At 33.3% G+C, this 27,348-nt stretch overlaps 1 protein-coding gene across 3 annotated transcripts in view; it reads right to left on the bottom strand.

Annotated features, from left to right (window-relative positions):
• The window catches only part of LOC132790417 (mucin-19-like), a 91,824-nt gene extending 64,737 nt beyond the window's left edge, over positions 1–27,087 (bottom strand). Inside the window, exons 1-2 of one of the 3 annotated variants that reach the window (XM_060798924.1) lie at positions 26,904–27,087; positions 22,018–23,039 (exon numbers count right to left, since the gene is read on the bottom strand). In XM_060798924.1, the coding sequence (XP_060654907.1) occupies positions 22,018–22,739 (722 nt within the window). In that variant the 5' untranslated portion in view covers positions 22,740–23,039; positions 26,904–27,087. Of the gene's footprint in view, positions 1–22,017; positions 23,040–23,323; positions 24,499–26,903 lie in introns of those variants that run through there. The other 2 variants (XM_060798923.1, XM_060798925.1) reach the window with 2 other exon arrangements.
• Positions 27,088–27,348: the final 261 nt, after the last annotated feature.

Here is a 27,348-nt window from a genome sequence, read left to right as displayed (position 1 = left end):
CAATGTCAATTTCTTGGACTTAGTTTTCGATTACATTTAATTCATGTTTAAACACAACCCATTAGAACACTTAATAAATGACAGAATCTAGTCCATTACAAATGTTTCTCAATGACGAAAATGTGCAATAATATTGAAAAGAACCTAGTTCAAGTGATAACACTCCCATTCTTTTTTATTATTGCTGTTATCAACTCGGAGGTAATTCCCAGTTAAAAAGTTATTTAAGAAACATAAATGGGGTTATCAGGTCGCTGCTGAGGTCTTTCACTGTCAATCCCATTGCTGCATTCATTCTTCAATGCCAAATGCGTCATCTGTTACCCAACAACAATCATTGATAACTCAGTTCTATATAACTGCGAGTATATTCTCACAATTACAACACACACAATTCTGTGCATACACAAGTTCTGGGAAATTATAAATAAAAGTCGAAATACAACCAGACGAGTCAGTGCAGAACGAATTGATAAGAATTTTGACGCCGGATCCCATTGTGGAACCCTTCTCTCTTATGCAACGTGGAGAGTCGTCTACAGTCGAGCTTCCTGTGTGTGTAACTGACTGTGCCTGACTGTATTTGCTTTAGTTTTATGTCTTGGCAAACATTTGATAAGTAAGCCGTATAAACAAATATTAAGCGAGTAAAAGTTAAATACACAAATAAATATTTGTTGATTATTTCATTTTATTTTTTTTTTTTTCTTCTTTGCTTGTCAGTTTTTTCTTTCTTGGGCGCGTTGAACTTTGCGGCATTTGTGTGTCAAATTTAACGAGCGTAGTTAAAGAAAGAGAAATGCTATTTGGGGAAAAAATCAATTGCAATAGCGAATAGTTTATACTTTAACTTATAGTTTAATTATGAGTATTGAGCTGCCGAAATATGTATATTTTGTATTGTGATTCTTACAAAGTGGAAAACTTCTGGGCTTAAACTTTATTTGTATGTATATAATTTGAGGTTTAAGTAGAAAAGTGTCAGTATATTAAGAATATATGTTATTAATAATCGGTAATGATCGCAACCGAATATTAAACAAACCTTTTTTTTAAACAATCAATGTTCATATCTGTATTTTTCAATTCCTTTCTTAAATTACAATTGTTTTTTATTTGTTTTTCTTTAAAAAACAATCTCTCTTTGAATCCAAGCTTAAGAATTCACCTTCTGAGTTCAATTTAGACATAGTTTTATAAAATACTTTTCCTTCATTTTAAACCCGTTTAGAACACATTCTAAATTTCTTCACTCTGAGATAGAGTATTAAACAGTATCGAAAAGCTAGACCACATTAGAGAGGGGCCAAGTTGAAAGGCGTTGACAACTCTTGACACCTCTGACAAATGGCGAAAAGCGAATAACGAAAATGGGTGAACTTGTTGTCGGTCGTTTTTTTTATAGTTTGATTTACGCTTATGTTCCGAGTCACGCCCAAGGCAGCAACACAGCGTTTAAAGAACATTTTTAAAATGTAATAAAGAAAACTGAGTGGGGGAAAAACACTGGAAATTCCATCATGCCTCAGTGCACTAAATCCTTGAAATGTGTCTTTAATTAAATAAAAATGGCAACGGCTACTTAGTGCTGACCAAAAAGCAACAAAAGGCATTTGTCCTTTTCTGGGCCCAGCATCAGACAGGTCCATCATCAGGTCTTCGACTTCGACTTTGACTTCGACTCACGGTTGTTGTAAAGCATTTTGATAAATTTTAAGGCATTTGCAATAAAATACAAAATACAAAACGTACAAAACACGCAAGGCAAATATCAAAAGCAAAACTTCAAAGTTTTTTTTACACGCCACACAGAAAAATAATAAAAATAAATAAAAGTTTTGCAACTTTTGCAGGGAACCGGTATTTCTATATGAAGTGTACATATAGCCAAATGCAGTGAGACAAAGAGACAGACAAGATGGGCAGAGGGAAGTAAACGAAGCGGGAGACAGCGTCGCGGATGCGGACCGTCAACCTAAAATGTATCTTACGGATACATAAACATGCCGCGCGTCTTTGTCTACGTAAATGGCCCATGAAAATGAGACAAAAATGTATAGAACACAGCCACAACGACAACGACAACGAGAAATGAGAATGAGAATGAGAACGAGAACGAGAATAACAAACAACAACAAGCTGAAGGCAGGACTGGCAAGGACAAGAGCTCAGCGTGATAGTCGCCGGCGGTTTCTCTGGGGTTCAGTTTCGGTTGATGGCTTTGCCACCGACAACGTCATAAAAAAGTGCCAAAAATCGCATAGTTGATAAGAGCAGCGTCAAATTTTGTTGGCATTTAACTTGCTTAACTCACTTGAGTGCCAAAAGTGTTTAGAGAGTGTGTGTCTGAAGTTCTTTAAGAATATACGCAACAAGTATTGATCAAATTGGGTGTTTAATTTAAGTTTAAGTTAAGTTTAAGATACAATCATATGAAAATACACTTCAATTTAATGAATGTATTTTTCAAATTGATTTTGACTTTAATATATTTCATATGAATACAATTTAAATGAAGTTAAGCTGAAAATCATGTTGATGTATTTAATTAGAAATACAAGTATGTTAGAATAATTATTTATATTTGCGCTATCCTTAGTTGCTTTTGCTGACATTCTGGTATATTTTGTACACTATGGTATATTGTTTTCTGATTTGTTATGGTATATTTTCAATGTCGTAGTATGTTAATATATGAAATATTGCCTTCGGTATATTTTAGTTTTTTTGGTATATTGTTTTCTGATTTCTTATGGTATATTTTCAATGTCGTAGTATGTTGATATATGAAATATGTTATGTCCTTTGGTATATTTTTGTATTTGTGGTATATTATTTTGTGTACATTTTATTAAAAATTGGTTCGGGTATCTGTAAGTCTCTGACTTGTTCCTTAATTATTTTTATTAATAATTTATAATAATTATGGCAAAGACATACTTTCTAAAGTCTTAAAGTGTTCTTTAATCATTTACCACTTTTCTGAAATTTCATATTTGTATAGTATATAATATTATATTATATTATCTATTTAAGAAAAAATGTAAATAAAATATAATATATACAAAACAATATATAAAAAACAAAAAATAAAATATTAAAATTTGTTAATATTGATAAGTATTTATAGTCTTTATCCAATTCTCATATACTGTTTCATATTGATTAAAAATATTCTCTTACAGCGTTCGACTTTATATGTTGATTTTCTTTATTAGTTGTTTTCTGCCCTTGCAGCTATAAGAATTAATGTTAACTAATCAGTAATCATCGGCAAAAACAAAACCAAGAGAATGCTCCAACAATTATTTGATTGCAATTATTATTGCAAACTTTTAATGTTCAGCAGTTTTATTGTTTGTTTGTTTTTTTACTTATTTTTTTGCACTGCGATTTCCACGCCTCGCTGCCATTATGCAACCCTTTTTTTTATGGCTCTTTCGATTGTTGTTGTTGTTTTGTTGTTTCGGTTTTTTGCTCGCAACAGGCAAATTGAATTGCTAATGAACTAAACATGAAAATTTAATTAAAATGCACTTTAAGCTGTGGCAGCCAGCAGCAAATGCAAATTTGTAATTGTTCAAAAATATTTCTGCCATATACATGCATATTTCAGATGGATATTTTTTGCTATATTAAACTATAAATTAAATAAATGATGAGGAAATGCATGAAGTCAAGTGAATACCCTGCAGTCAAAATCAAAATATTAAATAATATTATTTGAATTAAAAATAATTGCAGAGTATCATAGATTAATGAGAGCTGTGAAATATACAGTTTAAGTATTTTCTTAGAGATATCGAAACGAATAAATAAATTATGTGATATATTGCATGACTATTTTCTAATCAGTTTTATACTCCACAATTTGCTGCAATCAACCACAAACACACACACATTTATGTATGTATAAATGTTTATCAATCATATTATAAATCATTTTAAATACAATTAAATATGGTGTGTTTGTTTGGTGGCAGCCGCAGGCCGCGTAATTACTCGTATTTCAAATTTGATATTTTTGCATAATTGAGCAAAATGTTTGCGGCTATTTCCATAAAGAACGACTGTGTATATATACATATATATCTGTATATATATATATATCTGTATGCCTGAATTGTTGACCTGCTTGTCTGCAGAATTTTATTAAAACTATTATGCTAATCACTCCAATAAATACTCAAAGTAACAGGTCATGCATTAAGTTACCTAAATTATACGCATTCAACTAAAACTAAATGAACGGAAAACTTAAAAAAAAAAGAGGTTTATACATTAGCAAATGAATTGTGTACCTATATATATATTTCTATTTTGTTTAAGTTTAAGTTTCATTCAAAGCAATTGAAATTAAAAATTAATATTATAAAAAATTATTTGCTAAGAATGCTAAGTTCAATCGGAATGATAAAAAATTCTTTGTATACATTAGCTAATGAGTTTTATAGCTGTGCACATAATTATGTTTTATATAGTTAAGGTGTGTTTTTTAATAATTGGAACATTTTATTTGAAAATGTGAGGGGGATATTGACGTGTGAATGTTTAAAGAAAAGTATACAAGAGTAGACGGAAATTTCATCTTATCTATTTAAGAGATTAATTTAGCGAAAGAAAGAACAAAAATAAGGAACATAATATACAATTTTTAAAGGAAATTTGTGTAATTTGAATAAGGCAATCACTTTAAGTAAAGAAACAGAAAGCTACAAAAATGTTTGCTGGAAAATTTGACAAACTTTGTAACAATGTCAAACATCTTACTAAAATAAAAACATTTAAGTTTAATTGGGAAAAGCTACAGTCGAGTGTGCTCGGCTGTAGGGATATCCGCTACCCATTATTAATAAAAGTAAAACAGTGCGAAATATTTCCTAAAAATTACCAAATTAATGTTCCCTAAAATTACTAATAAAAAAATGTACCGAATAATACTACTTTTAAAATATGATATACCATTGAATACTTAGATATACCATCTAAAGTTTTTCTTAAATAATTTCGACAATTTTTATACGATTGTAACCCTATATTCAATATGAAATAAAATAGTTTATATATTGAATAATGAATTTTAAAGATGTGCCAATATATGTACATATATTTCTATGTTGACAATTTAAGTTTGAACTCAATTCAACACACTTTAATATAACCAAAAACGTTTTAACATATTTGCTAGAGAAACTTAAAAATGTTGCTTCAAGAATAATTTAAAGTGCAATTATTTCAGATATGTAGTGCAATCCTGATGAGCAATATTGTGTTACCAAATTCTTAATTTATTTTCAAAAAGTTCAAAAAAATCGTATTTTAATTATCACAGCCCAAATATGATTTATTGTAAGTTCTTAGAATTTTAACAAACAAATTGTATCAATACACATTAAAAACAATCTGTCTCAGGGAGGTGCTAATATGAGGAATCATCTATTAAAGTTGCAACCATTTTAAATAAACTCATCCCGATTACTTAAAACTCTTAAAAATATTTGTTGGAAAAATGCGAAACTTTGCAATCATTTAAAACTACTTGCTAAGAGCGATTCAAGTTCAAAGCTAATTAGCAATTTTGTTACGCTAATTTACAAATGTTTCGAGAGCTTTATACCAGGTTGACTAGTCATCGATTCGTTGACTGTCTGCCTCTAAGTACTACTAGTAATCTGTCTGTCTGTCTGATTGACTTGTTTACTGCCATCCATCGCATTTACAAAACTTGGCTGGCTGCTTTGACTCGACTTTTGGCGCATGGCTCAACGATAATTACATTTCGATGCCAAGCAATTAAAGCGCCCCACAGCTCAAGAACTCTATAGGGTTTAAGTGGGCAATAGACAGCGGGGACTGCCAAGTGTCTGTACTTCACAATAACGCAAAAAAAAACCATGAATTAAGTAACATTTCAATGAAAAAAAAAAACGAAAAGAAGTGAGAAACATGAAATATAAAAAAGATAAAGCGTAATCGCAAGCAAACATCGTTGTCGTTGTCAATTACTCAATCAATGAAAGACTCGTTTAATACAGAAAAAAAATGTATGTATTCAAGTAAATTAATATAAGAGCGACGCACAGTGGTGCAAGAAAAATGATTAAAGACAAAGTTATTTTTAAAGTTAAGAACGAAACTGAAGAAACTTGTCGCGTGACAGTCTTTACTAAAACCAATTTAAAAATAAGTGAAGGTTATTCTTAGATCTTGGGATTATCACTATATTTAGAGCTAAGATTGATTTTAGGAACTTGTTCTGTTTCATTTTTTGATTTGCGTACGAATTTGTTCATTTTTGCAATTATCTTAAAACTGAAAAAATTAAAACCATTCTTAGCTCTAATTTAAGTACTAATCTAAGAATAACCTTTTTTTACTTTTAAACTTTGTTTCAGTTTGTTTTCAATGTTTTTTCAATGTAAAGACTGTCACACGCGAGAAATCATTTAGAGAATTTCCCTTATATTTTACACTGTTTATAATGATTAAAGACATTTCAATTCAATTGCATTTTTATACCAGTAGAGTAGAAGGGTTTTTGAAAGTGACTGCATAAAATGAATGGGACAGGCAGAAAGATAATCTCCGACCCCATAAAGTATATGGCGATATTGCAATGTCTGTCTGTTCCTATTGTTACCTTGATCTAACAGGCTCTATGAGATAAAGCTATATCCTACCCCGCAAATGATAGAAAAACAAATAGCAAGCGTAATTTTTAAGCTAATGTCGACTTTTGACACATATCATAATAACTACGTTATTTATGATTCCTGATTTTGGTTGCGATCAGCTAAAAATTTTAGAAGTACTATAATCAAGCCTTTGTGATTTTGGCTCACAAGCTAGAATTTGTTGTAAGGAGTAATATAATATATACCAAACATAACCCTCGGTATATTAATATGGTATATTTTTAAAATATGTTTTTATTTTTCGTTATATATTTAAGAAGCGGGTATCTTGGTATGTTAATTTAGTATATTTTTAATATATGTTTTTGTTTTTCGTATCTCATAATCGAGCACCCACGACTGTAGCTTTAATACTTGTTTATTATTTAATCACAGACCACTGTGCATTGAAATTGTATTGAAATCGTCTAGCATATTATAGTAATTATGCTACTGTTAGATTCTTCAGTTGCCACTACTCGAACAAATTGCTGTGTTTTATGACAAAGCAATCGCGAAGCGTGTGAAAAAAGGTCGAGCACATTGATTATGTGCGAATATTAAAACCAGATACTTTTTTTTTCCGTTCGAGTGGGCGTGGCACAGATTAGAATAATAACTAATAACTGCAAAAAAAAACGCATTGGAAATGTAGAATTATTAGTCATTAAGCTGACCAGAGACTCTGGCAAAAATAATTGCTGGGAAGCATAGAATTCATTTTCATTTTCTTCAAATACACATACATAGATATGTTTAGTTATTTTTTTTTTTCGAATTTCGTTTTTGCAGACAATTTAATTATTGCATGTTCTAAATTATAATTTTAGAAATCCCTTGCGGCTTTGACCGCATCATCCACAAACCGCAAACTAATTTCACGCGCAAATACAATAAATTTGAAACGGTTTTGTTGGTCGCTTCGGTCGCTAAACTAAACAACATTTATATCTAATCAATGGACAAACACAAATCACACACGCACACACAAACACAACAACAACAATAATAATAATAGCAGTAACAACAATGCTTCGAAGGGTGACAGCAACACCAACAATAGCAACAACAATGGAATCGACGTCAATTTCAAATGACAATTCAATTCAATTTTGAGGCAAATGTCAAACTGAAGCTTTTTTAAGCCGATTATAATGGTTTGTTGGTCTATTTGGCCCTTACGTCACACCCCTCTCTGTCCCTTTGGCCACCTCTGACAACCTTTGTTAACTGAATTGTTTATTGTCTTCATTGCCTTTTCTTCAACCCTGCAGTTGCTTTTCTCGGTGCTTTTTTTCAATGAGTTTCTTGCTAAATTTTTTCGTACTTTTATATCTGTAAAAATATTAAATTAATGTTTCACCTAAAGAGTATTTCGAGTGCGTTCTTTGCTGTCATTTTGATTGCTCTCAAATTAACTGTGTGATTTGTACTTTTCTCCTTTACTTTGACTTTTGCTTTTGCAATTCGATTTAGCTCTTCAGTTACACTTTTGATTTCAAAAGCTAAGCACTCTATATGTATTTTTGCCTCGGTTGAGCGATAAAGTAGAACGCACAGAGCACGTCAAGGTCAATGTCAAGTCGCCTTTTGCGAAACGGTCTGAAAAAAATTGGGTAACAACGGCCGCTAGCAAAAAATCGAAATAGAATTAGAAATGAACAACAAAAAAATGTCTTTAGCAAACGGAAACGAAAAGTTGAAAAGCAGCAACAAAAATTGGAAACGATGATGATGGGAAATGGCAAACGATGAAACTGCATGAGTTCTCAAGTAGGTTAGCAGTTGAAGTTGGCTAATATACTTTTAGGTACCTACACTCAGAAAAAAAAACTGTACAATTCGTTCTATAAATCAAAGTAAATCTAGAATAATTCAATCTTAAACTCCATTTCATCATGAAAGAAATAAGTTAAGCTAAAAATGTAATAACATGTGAATTATATTAAAAAAATGAGCATGAGTTCTAAAGTGGGTTAGCAGTTGAAGTTGATTAATATGCTTTTAGGTACCTACACTCAGAAAAAAAACAATTTAATTCCTTTTATACAATAAAAATAAATCTAGAATAATTCATTCTTAAATTTCATTTCTTTACGGTAGTAATATGTAAAGCTAAAAATGTAATTAAATGTGAATTATATTAAAAACATGCTTATGTTAAATAGTCAATTAAAAAATAATGGTTAAATTCAGAGTTTTGTAAATGCCTAATTTAAGCGAGTTACTTTCTAATTTCAGCATAAAAGCTTTTAATTAAAAAATTTGCCATTCTTCAAAGCTATTCGGAATTGAGCTTTAAATTATTCGAACTCTCAAATATGAAGAACTTTTTATTAATATACATTTTTATAATTGTTTCAACAAATTTTAACCTTGTTGAATATTTGTCACCGCAAACTCTTGATTCAAGAAGGAAGAAACTCGATGTTTCTCTCAGTGTAGAAGTGGCATTAAATACACAACGTTACACAAAATTTGGTATAGAAATGAATTAATGTTTGACAAAAAACTTTTCTGCATTGTAAGTTGTTTTGTTTCACCGAATTATATTGATCGTTTTATGCAATGGATGCAGTTAAATTTGATTATAAATTATTCAATATAATGTTAATAACACTTTGCGAATAGCTTTTGTTCAAAGAGTTATTTGAATACTCTTTGATTTACCCCCAAATAGATGGTTGCAATTGTTGCAAGCATGTTGCAGGTTTGCGAAATTTTAGAATGGCGCCGCTCACAGAGTGGAAGGTCTACCTGCCAGCTAGGCTCATTTACATGTAATAAACTTAATGATAGCCCCGAGCACAACGCAACGCAACAATCTAACGCATTTGCAATTGCAGCCAACTGCGGCAATCGAATCGGCTCGGTTGCAACTTCAGATCCACTTGACATAGCTGCAAACATAATTGCCACATGCCCGCGACATTCGAGTTTGGCTGTCGAGCTTATCGCCACAGCACACACACACACACTCAAACGATATCAGACGAGCAGGGGTAGGGGCAGGGGCAGGGGGAATAGAGTGCGACCGTCATGCACATCACTCATACGCCATGTTTGTCCAGTCGATGCTTAAAAAGTTAATGACTAATTTTCGCTCACACACACAAAAATAAAAAAAAAAACAAATAGCAAGTAAAGAGTGGAGTCATGTTGAATGACACACTAGCATATACCCTGTAATAAGAAAAAATAAAAAAAAAAGTCTCGAAGTTAAAGAATTGATTTAAAATCATTTCATTGCATTTTGAATTTAGCTTGTCAATAGGGAAATATATTTAAGAAAAACCGTGACTAATGCACACACTCCCTTTTGGCATTGTGGTTTCCAGGGTATCGCAAATGAGAGCCTGGCAACGGCCGTCACTTGCCCGGGACGCATGTCTGGCCACATAGCGTAGCCATAGCCAAGGCAGGAGTGAGCAGGGAGGGAGGGGAGCTGTGTTGGCTTTACCGCTGCCATGTTGTTGTTTCAGCTGCACAACACGACGAGCGAGCAAAGAGGCGACGAGGCGGGGACAACTGTCTGCCAGCCGAAAATGCAATGCGAGGCTCGCGAACTGACGTTATAATTAATGAAAATTTCCAGCATTTGCTGTTGATGTTACTGTTGTTGCTGCTGTTTCCATATGGCAAAGCCAAAAGCAAAACATTCAACCAGCATACATCGACAAGGGGTTAACAGGGAGGGGGCGAAGAAGGAGCACAGCGGGAGCATGCATACTACATAAGTTGGCTAATACGATTTTGATTTTGGTGGCCAACATTAGAATGCCATTAGGTTTTCGACCAGGCACTTTTTGATGAGCATTTGGTTGGCAATTTGCAATTTGCATAAATCGCAGCGGTGCATAAATTATGCGTCTAAATATTGGCAAATTGCCAGCAATCAAGAGCTTAAATCACAGTTATAATCTGTGACAGAATGTAGAGTTCGATACTCCTGCTACATGTATTTTATATCTTTATGGGGATTCACAATAAAGCATCTCAAATTATACTATTACGATATCAAAAGGAGCACAATATTTTTAATGTTATGTTTATTTAATACCGAATGGTAAAGATTTTGTATACTCTCATTTTCCCACAATGTATTATAAATTGAATTGGAATGATGTATTTCCTTTTTTTGATATTTGTTAATTTTGTTTTAAACTATTTAAAACAGTTTGACAGATTGAGCTGTAGATCATATCAATCACAGTAGAAAGTATAAAGCATTAAAGATTATTAGCTAATTTTTCATATTCATATTTTCAATTCAGTAAATTCATTCCATGTCTGAAAAATATTATTTTAACCACTAATTAACATACAAAAATAACATGTTAAGTATTTCTAATTTCATATAATTTGGTCACACTTAAGAAAATATTGTTTATTTTTGACTTGCGCTTTTAAGCCTTGAGAAATTCAAAATGCAAAACATGAAAGATAATCTAGTGTCAGTTCTTCAACAAAAAATATATTAAAATTAGAATGAAATGTATATTTTTTATATTCCCATTTATATATAATTCTTTTTTACCTTCTATCTTCTTACTTCATTCACTTTTCGTTCCACTTCTAGCTGCCTTAAATTCCAGTAGAAATGTCTTAAACATTCCTGTGACATATTTCGCTTCAAGTGCAAAAAAAAAAACCTTTTATCTTCTCACATTTCTCTTCTCCGGCTGTTGCTTCTTTCCTTTCGTTTTTTTTTTAAGTTAATCCCATTTACAACGTGAGCTTTTTCATTTGATGTTATATGTGCAACACTTTGAGTGGCATTTCATGGCCCTAATTAGATTGTATTAAACCAATTGGCCAACAGTCGGACCACAGAGCCATTTAACGATGTGTTCGTATTTAACTAAGTAAATTGTAAAACAGTCCATTTAAAGAGAGAACTATTCGATTATAAAGCGATTAATTAAACCAGCAATTGAGATGTGAAGATGAAAGTTATTATTTTTCTTTATTAACTGCAATTTAAACAGAAATTATGATTTAACGAAGGAATTTATTTGACAATGATATTCTATTATAAAATACTTTTAAGTTCGATTCATAAATCAGAGAATGAAATTACAATTTTATTATTAAATTGTGTTGATAAATATGAGTTTTGTATATGAAATCTTTAAGCGCATCTAAACTTTAATAAATGAAATCCTCATTCGCTTTAAGTTTTATGTTAAAGTTTATTAGCCACTCGCTTAACATAAGCTGTGACTTATTACAACTGGCACAAAAAGTTGGGACACGTGTTTTCCTAAGTACTTGTAAGTTGATGCTTCGGCGCTTTTTTCGTGGAACTCAGATTCTATGGAGTTGGACTCGATAAATAGCTGGGGAATGTTTCCACTCGAAATCAAATTCGCCAAAAAACAAATAACGTAAATAAAACAAAAATAAAAACAGTGAAAAAAAGAACTTTTGCATAAATCTGTGGCACGACGCAGAGTTGTGTTGTGTTGTGTTGTGAGTGTTGCGAGTGTTGGCTGCTTCTTTGATTTATGGCCCCAAAAGTCGCGCACGTTTTTCCCCTGACCCCCTGTTCCCCCTGTAAAACTCCATCCACTCTCTCATTCCGCTGTGGCAACGAGCATTGTTTGCACTTTGTTGCAGCCAGAAGAGACAAAGTAAGAAAACAAAAACAAATTTCTGCACTTTACAATTGCGAATGCATTTTCCATGGAACGTAAATAGAAGCTATTTAGTAAAATGTGCACGAAAAGCAAAAGCAACAACAACAGCAACAACAACATCAAGAACAACAAACAACAGCAGATACAACAACGGGCAAACGGTACAACAAGAGGCGTGGCATGCAACAGGAGACGCAGAGGAGAGGAGAGGCGAGGCAGTTCGGTTGTGCGGCTGTTTTTGAGGTCAATGTACAAAACAGAGGCAAAGCAGCATTTATTACGACTTAATGTGCTGCTCGAGGGCCTGAGGAGAACCAGTGGAGAGGGGTCTAGAGGGGAGAGGGGAGAGGAGACTCGCAGGGGACCCAACAGATGAGTTGCAGTTTGCCAGAAGAGGCTCTAATTTCGTGTTTAAACTGCTTTTCACACACAGATACACAGACGCAGACACAGATACAGATACAAAAGCCACAGCAGCTGACTGCGATGCTGCTGTTGTTGTTGTACTTTTGTTAATAATAATAATAATAAAGGAATATTTATATATAGAATGCAGCGCAGTTAAACAAGTGGAAATAAAACCAAAGCTAGAGCCAATGCAAAAGGGCTGACAGCAGGAGGCGAACTACACACAGCTTTAAAGGCGGAGTTGCCACAGAATGAGGCACACTCCGCAACAACAACAACCACAACAACTGTGGACCATAAAAAAGTCTACAATGAAAAAGAAAAGCATATGAAAATGAAAATGGGAATAAAATAAAGAGCCAAACGAGAATTATTTCAAAAGCAGATCGAGATTTTGATACACTGTTAAGAGATACTTTTACTGACTTACAAAATTCGAAAATAATTGTATTGTTAATATACGAAAACATTAAAAATTTAAATGTTATTGAGAGTCCTAGACAATTTACCTATTTTCAGATGTTTACTTATTGCTTTAAACATAATTAGAAAGTTAAAAAAGTAACATAAAGTACTATAAAACATTTTTAAGTTAATTCAAATGTAAATAATTTCTTACATATAAATCATATGTACACAACAAAGTATTGCCCATATGATATCAAATGAAAAAGCTCACTTTATAAATAATATTTATTAAATCCATATAACTGCGATTACACGCTTTTTTAGTGAAACTATTCATTACCAAAAGAATTGAATGAAATTGTATGCAAATCGCAAAATAAAGTTTATTTGCTTGAAACCTTTTAACTTAAACGCATTGCATTTAACTGAATATTTCAAATTTTTGCATTGCTTCTGGGGCAGTTAAATGCATAAATGAAAACCAACGTTTATTAAACCAAAACAAATATTTTAAACCCGTTGTAATTATTAAAGCAAGCATATTTTTATTTCAATTGTACATTGCACTTAATAGCAACGTATGTAATAACTTTATGCCTATTAATATTATATTGTGCTTCATTATTCTTTTCGAAAAGAGATTAAATGAAGAGCCTCTTTCATAAATATAATGTTGTTTTATTTAAATTTCACTTAAGTGCAAATTTTTGGTACATTATGATGTTGCACCTATTGACTCTATATATTAATTATAGCTTACTCAACATGAGAATTAATAAAGAACTTGCTTCATAAACATAATATAATTTTATTTGCATTGCACATTGCACATAATTGCATCATTAACATTGCACTTATGGGCAGTGCAGTGTATATTTATTATATCTTCTTCGAATTAGGAACTCTTCTAACCCTTGCATAGAGTATCTTCATTTTGAACAGAGCCAAGTTTGGTGGCTCTGTGGATGTGGCCGTGACTGCATGTGGACTAGTGTGCGGGCGGTGGGGGCGTGGCAGACAGCCAACGCGTTGCCATCTGTTGGAGTAGGGGAGAGGGGATAGCAGAGGAGGAGGTGTGGAACGCTGTGTGTGCAAAAGGAAACAGACAAAACAGAGCACAAAACTTGCGCCTGGCTTCACGAGGCGTTTGCATTTTGGCTACTTAGCTGGTTTTTCTACTTAGTTGTTGTTGTTGTTGTTGTTGTGACTGTGGTTGTTGCCGTTCTAGTGCCTGTAGTTGCAGCAAATTAGTTGGCCACTCAACATATTCATTTTGGTAATCGAGTGTAATCGCTTTCAACACAACGCTGTGGGCGTGGCAACAATGCAGTCCGCTTAAAGCTGCCCACAGGCCAATCAGCTGCAAAATATGCGCTATGCCGAAGGCGTCTATTTGTAAAGTGGAGCAGAATAAGCAAGAGAGAAAGAGGAAGCACACAAAGAGAAAGAGAGAAAGGGAGATTAGGGACTTGCCTAAGGTTGGGATTATCTAGTTGGCTTATTAGCTGGCAACGCTTCGTGAAACTAATTTAGATATTAGACCGTTAGATTGTATCTTTAAAGAATTTAAACTCAAACACATGTATTTAGACACTTTAAATTAGATACAGTATTTATTATAACAATGTGTCAATATATAATATAATATTATTTCATTAAAATAGACAACAGAGTATGAAAATATAGAGTTTGGATCATTTAAAATTCATTTTGCAACATATAGTAACATACAGTATATATATGGTAAATAGTATTATGACAGTATTTTTAGATTTCCGAAATGGATTAAACAAAAACAGAAAAAATAATTGTATATGCTGATGAATTGATTAGTATGTGTATTTATTGCTTAGTATATTATCGTATATTTTGAATGTAATGGTATATTGTAATACCAAGTATTTGGTACATTTAGGTATTTGTGTCGGTATAGACGTTTTGAATATGTCTATGATTCAAAATGATGTTAACAATAAAATATTAAACTTTCATGCATGATTAATATGTATATTTATTGCTTTGGTTGTCAATCAAACATGCTTAGTATATTATCGCATATTTTGAATGTAATGGTATATTGTAATACCAAGTATACCTTTTGGTACATTTAAGTATTTTTGTCGGTCTACAAATTTTGAATATTTCTATGATAATAATGATATTAAAAATAAAATATTAAACTTTCATACATGCTCTTTTCAATTAGAACGATTTTACGACCTTTTGCCAATGTTATTAACAATGCACAAAATAAGTTTGTAACTCTTGATCATGACCACAAATACTCACATCTGAGCTCCATCAAACTTTGCTTTGAACTTAAAGTTTACAACTTTGTGTTGCAGCTGCAGATGTTAGCAACAAAAGCTTTAACAAAAAATTCGAATCGAAATAACAACAACAACAAGTTGTAGTCAAGTTGGGGATATGCCAAACAATGCAACTGCTATGAAAACAATGCCAAATGCAATGCCAAAAAATTGCAAATAACATCAAGAGGCAACAGAATGCGGCACGACTAAATATACGACACGAGTAGCTGCAGTTCCAAGCAGAAGTCCCAACAAAACAGTAACTAAAGTTTAAATAAAGTAACGCTCGGTCCGACTAGAAGCTACCCTATAAAAGTTGAAAATAAACGAAACAGTTGATACCCTATAAAAACTAAATTATGTAGTCTATGTGAACAATCCGACTTGAAATAAATGAACTCTTGATTTTTGATTTTTTAAGTAAATATTCACAATTAAGTTGTTAAACTAATTCTGTTTAAGTATCAAATACGTGATTTAAGCTACAAAATTCTCATAGCAATAGAGACTTCATTTACAATTTTAATCTTGCTATTAGTTGAGTCTTAATTGAATTAATTTATTATTATTATTATTGTGCACTACTTTCATGTCATATTCATCTTAGTTATTATTCCCATGGTTGAATTAGCAGAGCAGTTGAGAATCAATCTTCATGTGGACAGAGATGGATAAAATTCTGACCGATTCGTTGAAAAGCATTTCGTAAGTATAGTAATAAGTGCAGCTAAATATGATGAGTATTTAATAAAAATAAAACAAATTGAAATTACCAAAAAAAAATTAGTCTTTTATTTATACATATTAATACTGAATTAAAGTATTTGAAGTATTTTTCAGCATTAACATAAATACCAAATGGTAATAAATATAAGAAGTTTGAATATATTTGCGATTAAAGCGAGTAAGAAAGCTGCAGTCAAGTGTGCTCGACTCTGAGATACCCGATATCCATTTTGAATAAAAGCAATATTTTGCAGTATTATTCTCAAAATATACCGAAAATGCTACAAACACTAAAAATATACCAAATATATTCGGTATATCGATATAGTACATCATTCAGACAGCACAATATACCAGATTGTCAGCCAATAGTAAGTAGTAGTAATAGTAAGAAGGCGTTTTTGCCCATACAAAAGTATTTCTCTATGGGCGTGGCAAAAATTTTAAACAAACTTGATCTGCGTGCAAACATAATAAATGCTGTCGAAAAAAAATATAGCTCTGTCTCTTATAGTATCTGAGATCTAGGTGGCTAGATCCTCTCGGCTATTGAACCTGATCAAGAATGTATATATACTTTATAGAGTCGGAGATGCCTCCTTCTACCTGTTACATACATTTCCTGACGGCACAAAGTTATAATACCCTTCTACCCTATTTATTAAATATAGTATTAAATAGTATAGTATATAGTATTAAACTTTAATACTAAACTTAACAATTTGCAGTATATTTGTGTTAAGCTCGCATCTTTTCCTGAGTAACTAAAGGGTATGAAAGCGCTTGCATTACAAAGCAAATAAAATGCAGCTTTATGAATATTATTCTGACTAATTGTGTGACGAGTGCTTCCTTAATGCCAAGTTTATGGCTTACTTTCTCTGCGAAAAAATACCGTTAGCGTGCGACAAGTGTTTGCGTTACAGGGTATAACAAGCAATTGGAAATGCGATTGCAAAAGCAATAGCAAAAGCAATTGGAATAGCATTTGCAATTGCAAATGCAATTGCAAGTTATTACATTACACTTTCAACGTCATCGTCGCGTCGTTTGGAGTCACTTAAACGAGATAAATCAACGTGGGCGATTACACAATATCTCATTGTATCCGAGTGTGAGTGTATCTGCATCAGCATCTGCATCTGCATCTGCATCTGCAGATGTGTCTGTATCTGCAGATGTGTAAGTGTCGACAATTGAGGCGTGCTGGCATGACTGTGCAAAAAGAGTAACAAACTACAACAGCAACAACAACATCAAGAGCAACAACAAAACAAACTTTTGCCACAACTGGGAAAACTGCAAAAGGCGCTCGCGCCATTGGAGCAGTGGGTCGCACTTGGAGTGAGTGGTAAGTAAGGTAAGGTGGGGGTCGGGTCGCACACTCTGGGGTCTTGTGGCATGAAGGAAAATGTGGAAAAACCTGTACAAAGCGTACCAAGTCAATAGCGACCCGTTGATTATCGCCGCAGCGTATGGAAAATAAACAAAAACATAAAAAACAAGAGACAAAAACAAAACAAAACAAGAAAAAAAAAGATGATGACTACATACAACAAACTGCAGTTGAAGTTGTCGTTGTATTTGTAGTTGTTATTCTCATTGTTGTTGTTGTTATTGTTGTTGTATTTTAATGGACGATAATTAAAGTTAAATGTTTTGTACGGCGACTTGTGATGTTGCGACTGGCAAAAGACGAAAGACGAACGACGAACGACAAACGACGAATGGCAAAAATTGTATTTTGTCTTTTTTCGTTTTTTTGTTAATGTTTTTGTATAAGAAAAAATTAAATTTTAATGACTCTAGGTATGTATGCTAGTGAAGTTCTTGGCAACTGCAACGTGCGAAGGCCACGCAGCAAAAACCAACAATTGAGGTCGCAATGAGAATTTAGCTTCAAGTCAAAACGTATCGTCAACAGGTTTATTTTGCGCACAAAAAAATGCCGAAATTAAGCTGAACCAATGCAATTAAATCTATAAGATTTATTTGACTGCATCTGCAAAAGGCAAAACATACGTTTATTATTAGCTTCACTTAAGGCTAATTTATATAGTTGCAATTTAATATTTGTGCAACATTTGTTCATGTTTAATTTACAAATATATTTCTGTTTAATTATAATTATACCTACTAGCCATAGAGTAGTAGGGTATTATAAGTTTGTGTCTTAAGCAAAAGGAGAAGGAATCGCCATAAAATATATTTATCCTAGATAAGCAACAACATTCTGACAATCTGACATGCTTTGTACTTTATGGTATATTTTAAATGTTATAGTATATTGTTATATTAAATATATTCTTAAGTATATTTGTAGTATTTTTCGGTATATTATTTTGGTATATTTTAAATGTTATAGTATATTGATATACTAAATATATCATTCGGTCTACTTATAGTTTTTTTCTATACACAATCTGACATACTTTGTACTTTTGCTATATTTTAAATGTTTTAGAATATTTATATACTAAATATATCATTAAGTATATTTGTAGTATTTTATATGTATTTTGGTATATTTTAAATGTTATAGTATATTGATATACTAAATATATCGTTCAGTCTATTTATAGTATTTTTCTATACATTATATTAGTATATTTTAATAATAATGGCACTGTTTTCCTTATATTGAAAATGCATTGCGTGTATTCCACAGTCAAGCACACTTCACTGTAGCTTTCTTACTTAAGAAATTCTTTTTGTATAGGGAAAAGGCATACTGACTATGGAACTTAGTAGCTTTCTGGTATTTTTTGTATGGTTTAGTTTGAATGTAGTATTACTACAATAAAAGTACTTAATATAGACTTTGGATTATTTTGGTATTTTTGCGGTATATTAAATAGCGTTTATTCGAAATGGTATCTCACAGTCGACTGTAGCTTTTTTACTTGTTAATATTCCAATTTAATTTCTAATTTTACTATGCTCATGAACATTTTATATCTTATCACCTACAAAACAATCTCTTTATTTATATTCCCACATATAAAAAATAGAACTTCTAAACTAAATTATTACTCACGGTTAACTTACGCAAAAGTTAATCTATTACTTGTGACTAATACAATAATAATAAAAAATAATCAATTTGCATGGCGCCTCTACGTAGATTGTACTTAACTTTGATAAATAAATAATCATAAAAAATTGACGCTCAAGTTGTGGGAAGCAACAGTTTGTCGAATAGTAAAATATATACCAGTTATTTATGCAAAATAGCAACATTTTGGCAATTGACAAAGCTAGAAAACGTGTTTGGGGCATTTAAATAATTAATTAATTCAGTAAGAACAACAAAAACTCAGTCCGCAAAATGCATTGTAAAAACATAAAAGCAACAATTTGGCTGCCTAAAGATGCGCAATAAAATTTAATGCAGCGCAAAGATTGAAACAAAAACACACACATACGAACATATAATAAAAAAAATAAGAAGAAAATGTTTTCATGTTTTGTGACCGACGTGAAACAACAACAACAACAGCAACAGCAACAACAGCAGCAGCAACAAAAAACGAGAAGAAAAAAAATAAATCAAAAAGAGTTCAACGACCAAAAGTTGAAATTATTTCCGACAGCGAACGAACGAAGCGACGACAAACGACGAGCGTCGTGCCGAAGCACAGCCGAAGTGCTCTACAGAGAAGGGGACAGAGAGAGGAGGTGGGGGGGGGCATCTGCTGGGCAGTAAAACGTACTGAGAGATACAATACTTCATAGTCAGATAGATGGCATTTGATATGCGTGCGTTGCGTGTGGAACCAACAGAAAAACAGATCCAAAACAGAACCTTTTGCCTCCGCTCGCTTATCGATGGTGACGACAACGACAACTTTGTAAATTTATGCATGATTTGCATGCAACAACAACAACAACAACAACTGCAACAGCAGCAACAACTATTAATTAGAATGCAAAGAGAGCAGCAGCCAAATGTTGAAAAGTTTTGCTTATGCTGCAGCCGAAAAAAAATAACATCAAGCCAAGTTGCAGACACAAATACATCTGCTGAGTCTGCTGTTGGATGTATCTACACACACATGTGTATGTATAGAACTTGTATCTGAGGGATGTGCGCATGCAGGAAGCTCGTCTCGCCCACGCGCCATAAATTCAGAATCGTTTTCGCTCTTCGCGAACGTTGATAAATGAACGCATGTTTTGCGTATCTTTAAGATACAAAATGCACTTGCATGCGACGCCGTCGACGTCGACGTCGCCGACGCTGCGCATTTTTAATGAGCGGAAATTAGTTGGCATTGTGCTGTGAGTATCTGCGGCACACACACACACACACACACACACACACACACACACAGACACTTAAATACATCCATATGCAAAACTACAACGACAACCAAATGTATCCGTTAGCTATAAATTAAACAGCTGACGAGCCGCGTGCCGAGATACTTAGATACTCAGATACTTGGTACCGTGCCGTGACGTGTAATCGCGTAGCTTACAGATACATTTATTTAATCACCTTTTAGCGCACTTTGCTACACAATTATCTGTCAGATAAATTATCAAAATTATTTAATGGCGCACTTTTCTATTGTACTTGAATTTTTGCATTCGTGCTCAAATCGTTTCTCAAGCATTTTATGGATGCTTCTGCTGCCGTCTTTGTGCAATTTGGCAAAGTATCTCCGAGATATATTTAGTATTTCTGTTTTTAGCACAATTTTGGCAACATTGCTACATTTTCAACGATTTCCTCTTTTAGCTTTGGGCACAAAAAAAAAAAAACAAGTCCAAACCCTAGACGAAATTATTCGTGCATAGAGTAAAAGATATTTCTGCTGTATGATTTACATGGTGCAGCTGCTTCAATCACAAAAGTTCCAAGTAAAGTTATTTTGTATATTAATAGATGTGTGTGGGTAAAACACATTTTTTGCTATCGTTAATGTTTTCATTCCAAGTGTTAAGTTTTTAGGCAAATCTTAGTTAACACATTAACAGGTTATTTACTCTTTCAAGCTATAGCAAATTAACTGAACATGAAGTGTTGGAAATATTCTAATTATAGTTGTAATACCCAAAGATAAAAAACGATGTTTTCTTTCTTTTGTTTGCATTACAAGTTTATAATTTAATGAAATCTAAAGTCAGCCAAGTCTAAATAAATATATTTTCAGTTCAACAATTAAGTATAGTACACTTTATTGTATTATTTATTGTATTGTTCAAATAAATATATCTAAATATTGTTGTTAGATTTACACCTTACGTATTTGCTCAACAATTTGTCTGCTTTGTTATTATAAATTTATATTTATTCTCACTTTTCTACTATGTGAAACTTATTCTTAAATACAGTGGCGAGCAGAAGTGGAAACATGTTTGAAACTTTTGACTTTAAGGTGATGTAAAATTCGTAAAAATACGTTAATCGATTTAATTTCTTTTTTCCAATAATCTTTAATTATTTCTACAAATTTTCAAAAAACAATTTGTTTATATTTTAAATATTTTTTTAATTAAAAAAAGGCCAAAAATAGCCTTTCTCACTTTTCTACTATGTGAAACTTATTCTCAAATATCTGTTTTCTACTTTTTTTTTGTAATTTTATACAACTACAATAATTATTTTTGTACTATTTGCAAACAGATTATTCCAAGTGTTATTTTGTCCATTTTTCGTTGCGTTTCATCTGCAAGAATTCTTTTGCTTTTATCTTAAACTCCCTCTCAAGTATGTAGTTTCTTCATCGCTATTTTTGGCCATTCATCAAGCACACAATTTGCAATTAATTTAGCTATATAGTTGATGGATTGAGCTGAGCCAGTTTTACGAGTGTTTCGCTTTGCAATTGGCTAATTACTCACCTGTCTGATGACTCTGATGAATCGTAACGATCCAGGCAGCGTTTCTTTTTGATTCCTCCTCGATCTCCACGAGTTGCTGCTGTTGTTGTTGTTGTTGTTGCAGTTGTTCGCTTCGTTGATGTTGCTGCTGTTGCAGTTGTTGTTGTTTTTGTTGTTGTTGTTGCAGTCTTTCTGGCGCCCTGATAGAGCTGAGATCGCAATGCGTTGATATCCAATTTGGCAGCTGCCGCTGCTGCAGTCCGACAATGCGACAATGTTGCAGGCGCTGCACAGTTGTCGCTGTCGTTGCTGTTGCCGTTGTCCCTGCCTCGTTTGGTGCCGTGCACGATGCCAATGCTGCTTGTGGGCGGCAGCAAAATGGGCGTGTTAAATGTGCGCGTTGCCGTCGATGCCTTGAGCGGCTTTGGCGGTGGCTTTAAGTCAATATTTGGCGGTGGTGTAGCGGGTGGTGCCAATGTTGCAGTTGTTGCTGTTGTTGCAGCGCCAGTTGTTGCTGCTGCTGCTGTTGCTGCTGTTGCTTTTGTTGTTTCTGTGGCGCCGCCAACTGTCAAACTGTTCAAATTGACGCCGTTTTTCAGCTGATCAAACAGCGACAAAGCCGCGCTCGAGGTTAAAGTTTTCTTTCCTATTGTTGTTGCTGCTGTTGTTGTTGTTGTTGTCGCTGGCTCGTTGCTTTTTTCTTTAGCCTTTAACGCGGAGTCCTTTAACTGAACGCCCGACATTTTCCCTGCTTTTGTAGAGCTTTTGAACTCGTATTTTATGCACTTTTCTTTAATTGTTTATTTGCTTTTATTTGTTTTACTTGTTGGCAACGTTCTTTTTAATTGCTTTGCCTTGACTTCTGGGTTGTTGTTGCCACTTCTTTGGCTTTTGCTTTCAACTGAATGCGCCACATTTTGTTCAATTTGCATTTGCTTTAAGCTCACTTCGTATTTATTTTTTCAATCTCTTTGTATTGTACTTTTACTTTTATTTGTTATTAGTGTTAATCATTAATCTTTTTGTTTTCCATTTTTAATTTGCTAGAATTAAAAATAACGATAAAAGTGAATAGAAATAAAAAGAACTCAAAATCTTCAACAAGAAATAGCTATTGTATTAATCTCTCTCTGAATTTTACAATCATTGCTTGAGATTATTTCACTTTTATGTTGAAATATACTGAACAAATTTATTATGAATAAATGACATTCATTTTGCAAGTCATCAGGGAAAACCCTTAACATTGAACTTCAATTCTTCAATTCTTATAAACATAATCTTATCTCAAATTAGATTGAGTATTATAAACTCTAATCTACTTTACTTTTGGGGCTCTATTCATAGCACTTTTCCGTTTTATTCATCAATTCTTATAAAATATTTTGAATTTGCTAACCATTATGACGTTGAATTAATTCTTCGTAGGCATGTTTCACTGTACTACTGCAATATCAATTGCCTTTTATAAATTATTCACAATTTCAATTGGTATCTACGAGGTTGCACGAATTACTTTTATTTGCTGTTGTATTTTTATTGCACTTCACTCAAATTACTGCAATTTTTGCCTTTTAATCACTTTTTTTTTGCTGATGTATATAAATTTATATATAATATTTTTCGTTAAATGTGACACATTTGATTTCAATTTTTTGCACTTAATCAGCAGAACATTTATTTATTGCTTTTCGTCGAATATTTCAATTTTCTGGATTTTGCATGACCGCGGTTTATGAATAAATTAGTGAATGTATTCATATGGCATTATGAATGGCTAATTTTCTTCTTATGCGAATTTCATTCGTTTCCGCTGCTTTTATTGTTGTTGTTGTCGTTGTTGTTGTTGTTGGGGCTTTTGCATTTGCAGTGTGCACACACCAAAAAATACATTAAAAAAAACAAAACCAATGTTGTTTTGTTGTTTTTCTTTCTTTTTTTTTTTGCAAGCTTTGCAAACAGTTAACCGGTTCTCGCGTCTCTTTAGCTTTTGTTTGTCGAAACAGCGAAACCGACACAGAAATCGAACAAGAGGAAACAGCAACAGAAACTGAAACACTAAGAGTCAGAAATCAAGCATTTGTTTAACAACAAAGTCAAACAAATCTAATCAAATGCATTCCATAACACATAAGCACCAACACAAACACGAGCTCAGACACACACACGCGCGCGCACTCTCTTATATGCATATGTGTATGTATGTATATGCGTAAGTAGAAAACACATGCACATAGACGTTATCAATGCTGCTTTTTCAGTAGGGACCGCGTTGTCTAATGATTAAAAGTATTGTTTAGAAACAACAATAATAAAAAACCGCGCACATATTGTCGATGCTGCTATTGTTATTATTTCTGTTATTATTGTGGAAAGATTTGACTCAAGTCGAACTTTTGCGAACTGCAAAACGGAAAGCTCAAAAAAAGTGCGCGTTGCCCTCTCGTTGCTCGTTGCTTTGGCTGCTGGCCTCTGCCTGCGACTGACTATGGTCACGATTGCCGCCGCTTTGGTGTGGGGGACTAAGCCGAACCGCAAGCCGAATGAAGTCGCGGCAAGCCGAGCGAGCCCCACACGAAGTGCTTAACCAACTAGAACCGAGCAGCAAGCAAGAAACGAATCAACAGCCCAAGAACGAACACGCGAACGAGCAACGACCGCCACTTCGTTTTTGGCAGCCGAGCGCCAAACGACATACGAGCGCCAAGTGGCGATAGAGTGTTCGTCAACATGGTGAGGGTGGGGGGTAACAAGAAGTAACGATGGCAAAATGCAAGCGATGCGATGTTCACTTTTGATTTCTGTGCAGCGACAGCAGGTTTGGCATACTCTGTGTGCCCAGTTGTTGACGGGTGCGAGTGTGAGTGCGAGTGCGAGGGGGAGATCGAAACGAAGAGCGCCAGAGAGGGAGAGGCAGCATGGGGAAGCCGGTTGTGCGGCTGCCGCTGACTGCTTGTTGCGCCACAAGCCCACACGCTTTTTTATAATTCTTTTGCTTTTTGGTTTTTACATGATTTGGTTTTGTTTGAAATCCCACAGAGAGGAAGTTCAATATTTAGTTTTTGGGGTTACGCCGTAGATTTGGCCAGTTTAAGTGGGTGGCAGGCAACTCTGCACAATGATGTTGTATGCTAATGTCACACGCTACCTGTTGATTTGCGTGAGAAAAAACAATCAACGCTGCACCTTGGACAGACAGCAGGCAGGTAAAGCAACCGGTTTGGTTTCAGTGTGAAATACGAGAATCTCTTAACTATTTGAGCTAGATATATAAATATAAATAGGAATTGGATCAAATTGAACACAATTTATGGTTTGTAATGATTAACCTGGTCTTCTATTTATGAACAAATCGTAACTTTCAGAAAGAAACAAGGCTCCATAATTTTCTGTTACATTCAACTATGTAGATATTTGATTACACTGACCTTCTACTTAAATTTCAGAACTTATTTAGAAATCTAATCCAGCATTTCCTTTCTTTTTCAAGCCAAGATATATCTTTTCTATTAATTTATGGCAATATCTGGTAGTTGAAACTTTTTCTTACCCATAACTAAATGTGTATTTCAAAGCCTAACTCAGTTCAACCTTTCTTTTTAAGGTAGAAATATATTCATTTTTACCTTAAAAAGTAATCACATATTGAAACCTTATTTCTTCTGTTATATTCTTTTTAATATTCTAATCCAAACTTAAATTCATATATCATATATATATCAAAAAAATATCTTGAGTATCTATTTTAATAAATAACATAACTTTAAACACATTATTGATCATTAAAAAATTGAAATTTTAATCTTTCAGAAATTACAAGCTCTTGAAGAAGTTGAAATACATTATTCAATGCTGTTGTTTCTTTTTTAACCTTTCTGGAGACTTAGATAATTTTCAACTTTTGTCCCTTTAAAATATATATCCTTTTATTTATGATTAAATTAAGTTGCTACTGTATGTATTATTAAAAAATTGTCCATTTCTTTTATATAGCAACGATTATCTATTCAATTATTTTTATTTAGAATCGTTATCCAACAAGCTGGCAAGAAAGTTAAATGATTCATTTGCTGCAGTGCAATTAATTCTGCTCACATTCCACTTGATAATCTCAGTTGATTTTTACTTAATCAGAGCGCAATCAAAAGTTAAGCAAATATTCCTCATTGTTAGGCAACACTAGCTTTCATACTTATCATTATACGGACGACTTCCTTAATCATCTATAATGCCCACGAACTTTATTACGATGGAAGTTGCAACTTTAGTTGTAAGCCAAGCCCACGCAAACAAATTTAAAGTTAATAATTAAGCAAAGTCAATTCAAAAGCACAAAGCAAAAGCCAAACAATAACAATACAAGCAAATACATGAGCCCATGCGTTGTTATCAAACACACATTCACACTAGCATCACGTCATGAATACAAAACATACGTACATACATACATACTCAAGAAGAAGAGAAAAAAAAACAAAGAAAAGTCAACAGCAACAACAAGCAATGGGGCAAGCAAAAAAATCAAAGCCAACACGTGCTTTTATTACGTTATATGAGAACTGTGTGCGTTTGCATGTGTCAGTGCAAAGTAAGTGTGTGTGTGTGGCTGCTGTCGGCCTTTGTGATGCAACTGTTCTGACTGAGAGCTTCGCGGGAGAGCGTAAAAGAGTGTGTGTGAGTGAGAGCGAATGAGCGTGAACACTCTTGGCATATGTTTGTGTTTGTGAGCACCAGAACTTGTTTTCTAGCTTTACTAGCCATAGCGATGTATTTATTGTTGTTTTTGTTGTTCTCCTTTGACTTTGTATTTTGCTACAATCGCTTTTTCTTTCATAGAGAACAAGCACAAAACAAACATAGCAAATGTAAGAAAACTGTATTGTTGCCAAGTGCAGCAAATTACCAACCAAGAGCACTGAAAAATGTTGCGCGACACTTTTACACAAGTTTTGTCAGCAGTACTTTATAACTTTTTCAATTTCAAACAATGTATAAAGTTATGTGTGTATTTTATAGTGTGTATGCACACTTATTAACTAATTCACGCACGCACAAGAAACGCGACTGCACCGAGCGAACAAAGTAAACGCACTGCATTAGCAAATCCAATTGCAAATGCAATGCTCAACAACAATAACAAGAAACTAGAGAGCATCGAGAGCGAAAGAGAAAGACTGAACAGCATTGTATTTGCATTTTTATATTCAGCATTGATAGATAGTTTCCAATTGGACTGATCTTTGAATGATTACACTTTGCAAATTGAAAAACTTACAAACCAAATAGAAATTATTAAAATTTCTTAATTCTGTCCTATTATTGGATAATTCATAAATAATCGTTGTAAATGCA

This window comes from Drosophila nasuta, chromosome 3 (assembly GCF_023558535.2).
Source record: "Drosophila nasuta strain 15112-1781.00 chromosome 3, ASM2355853v1, whole genome shotgun sequence".
NCBI lineage: Eukaryota > Metazoa > Arthropoda > Insecta > Diptera > Drosophilidae > Drosophila > Drosophila nasuta.
This window is presented reverse-complemented; position numbering and strand designations above follow the sequence as displayed.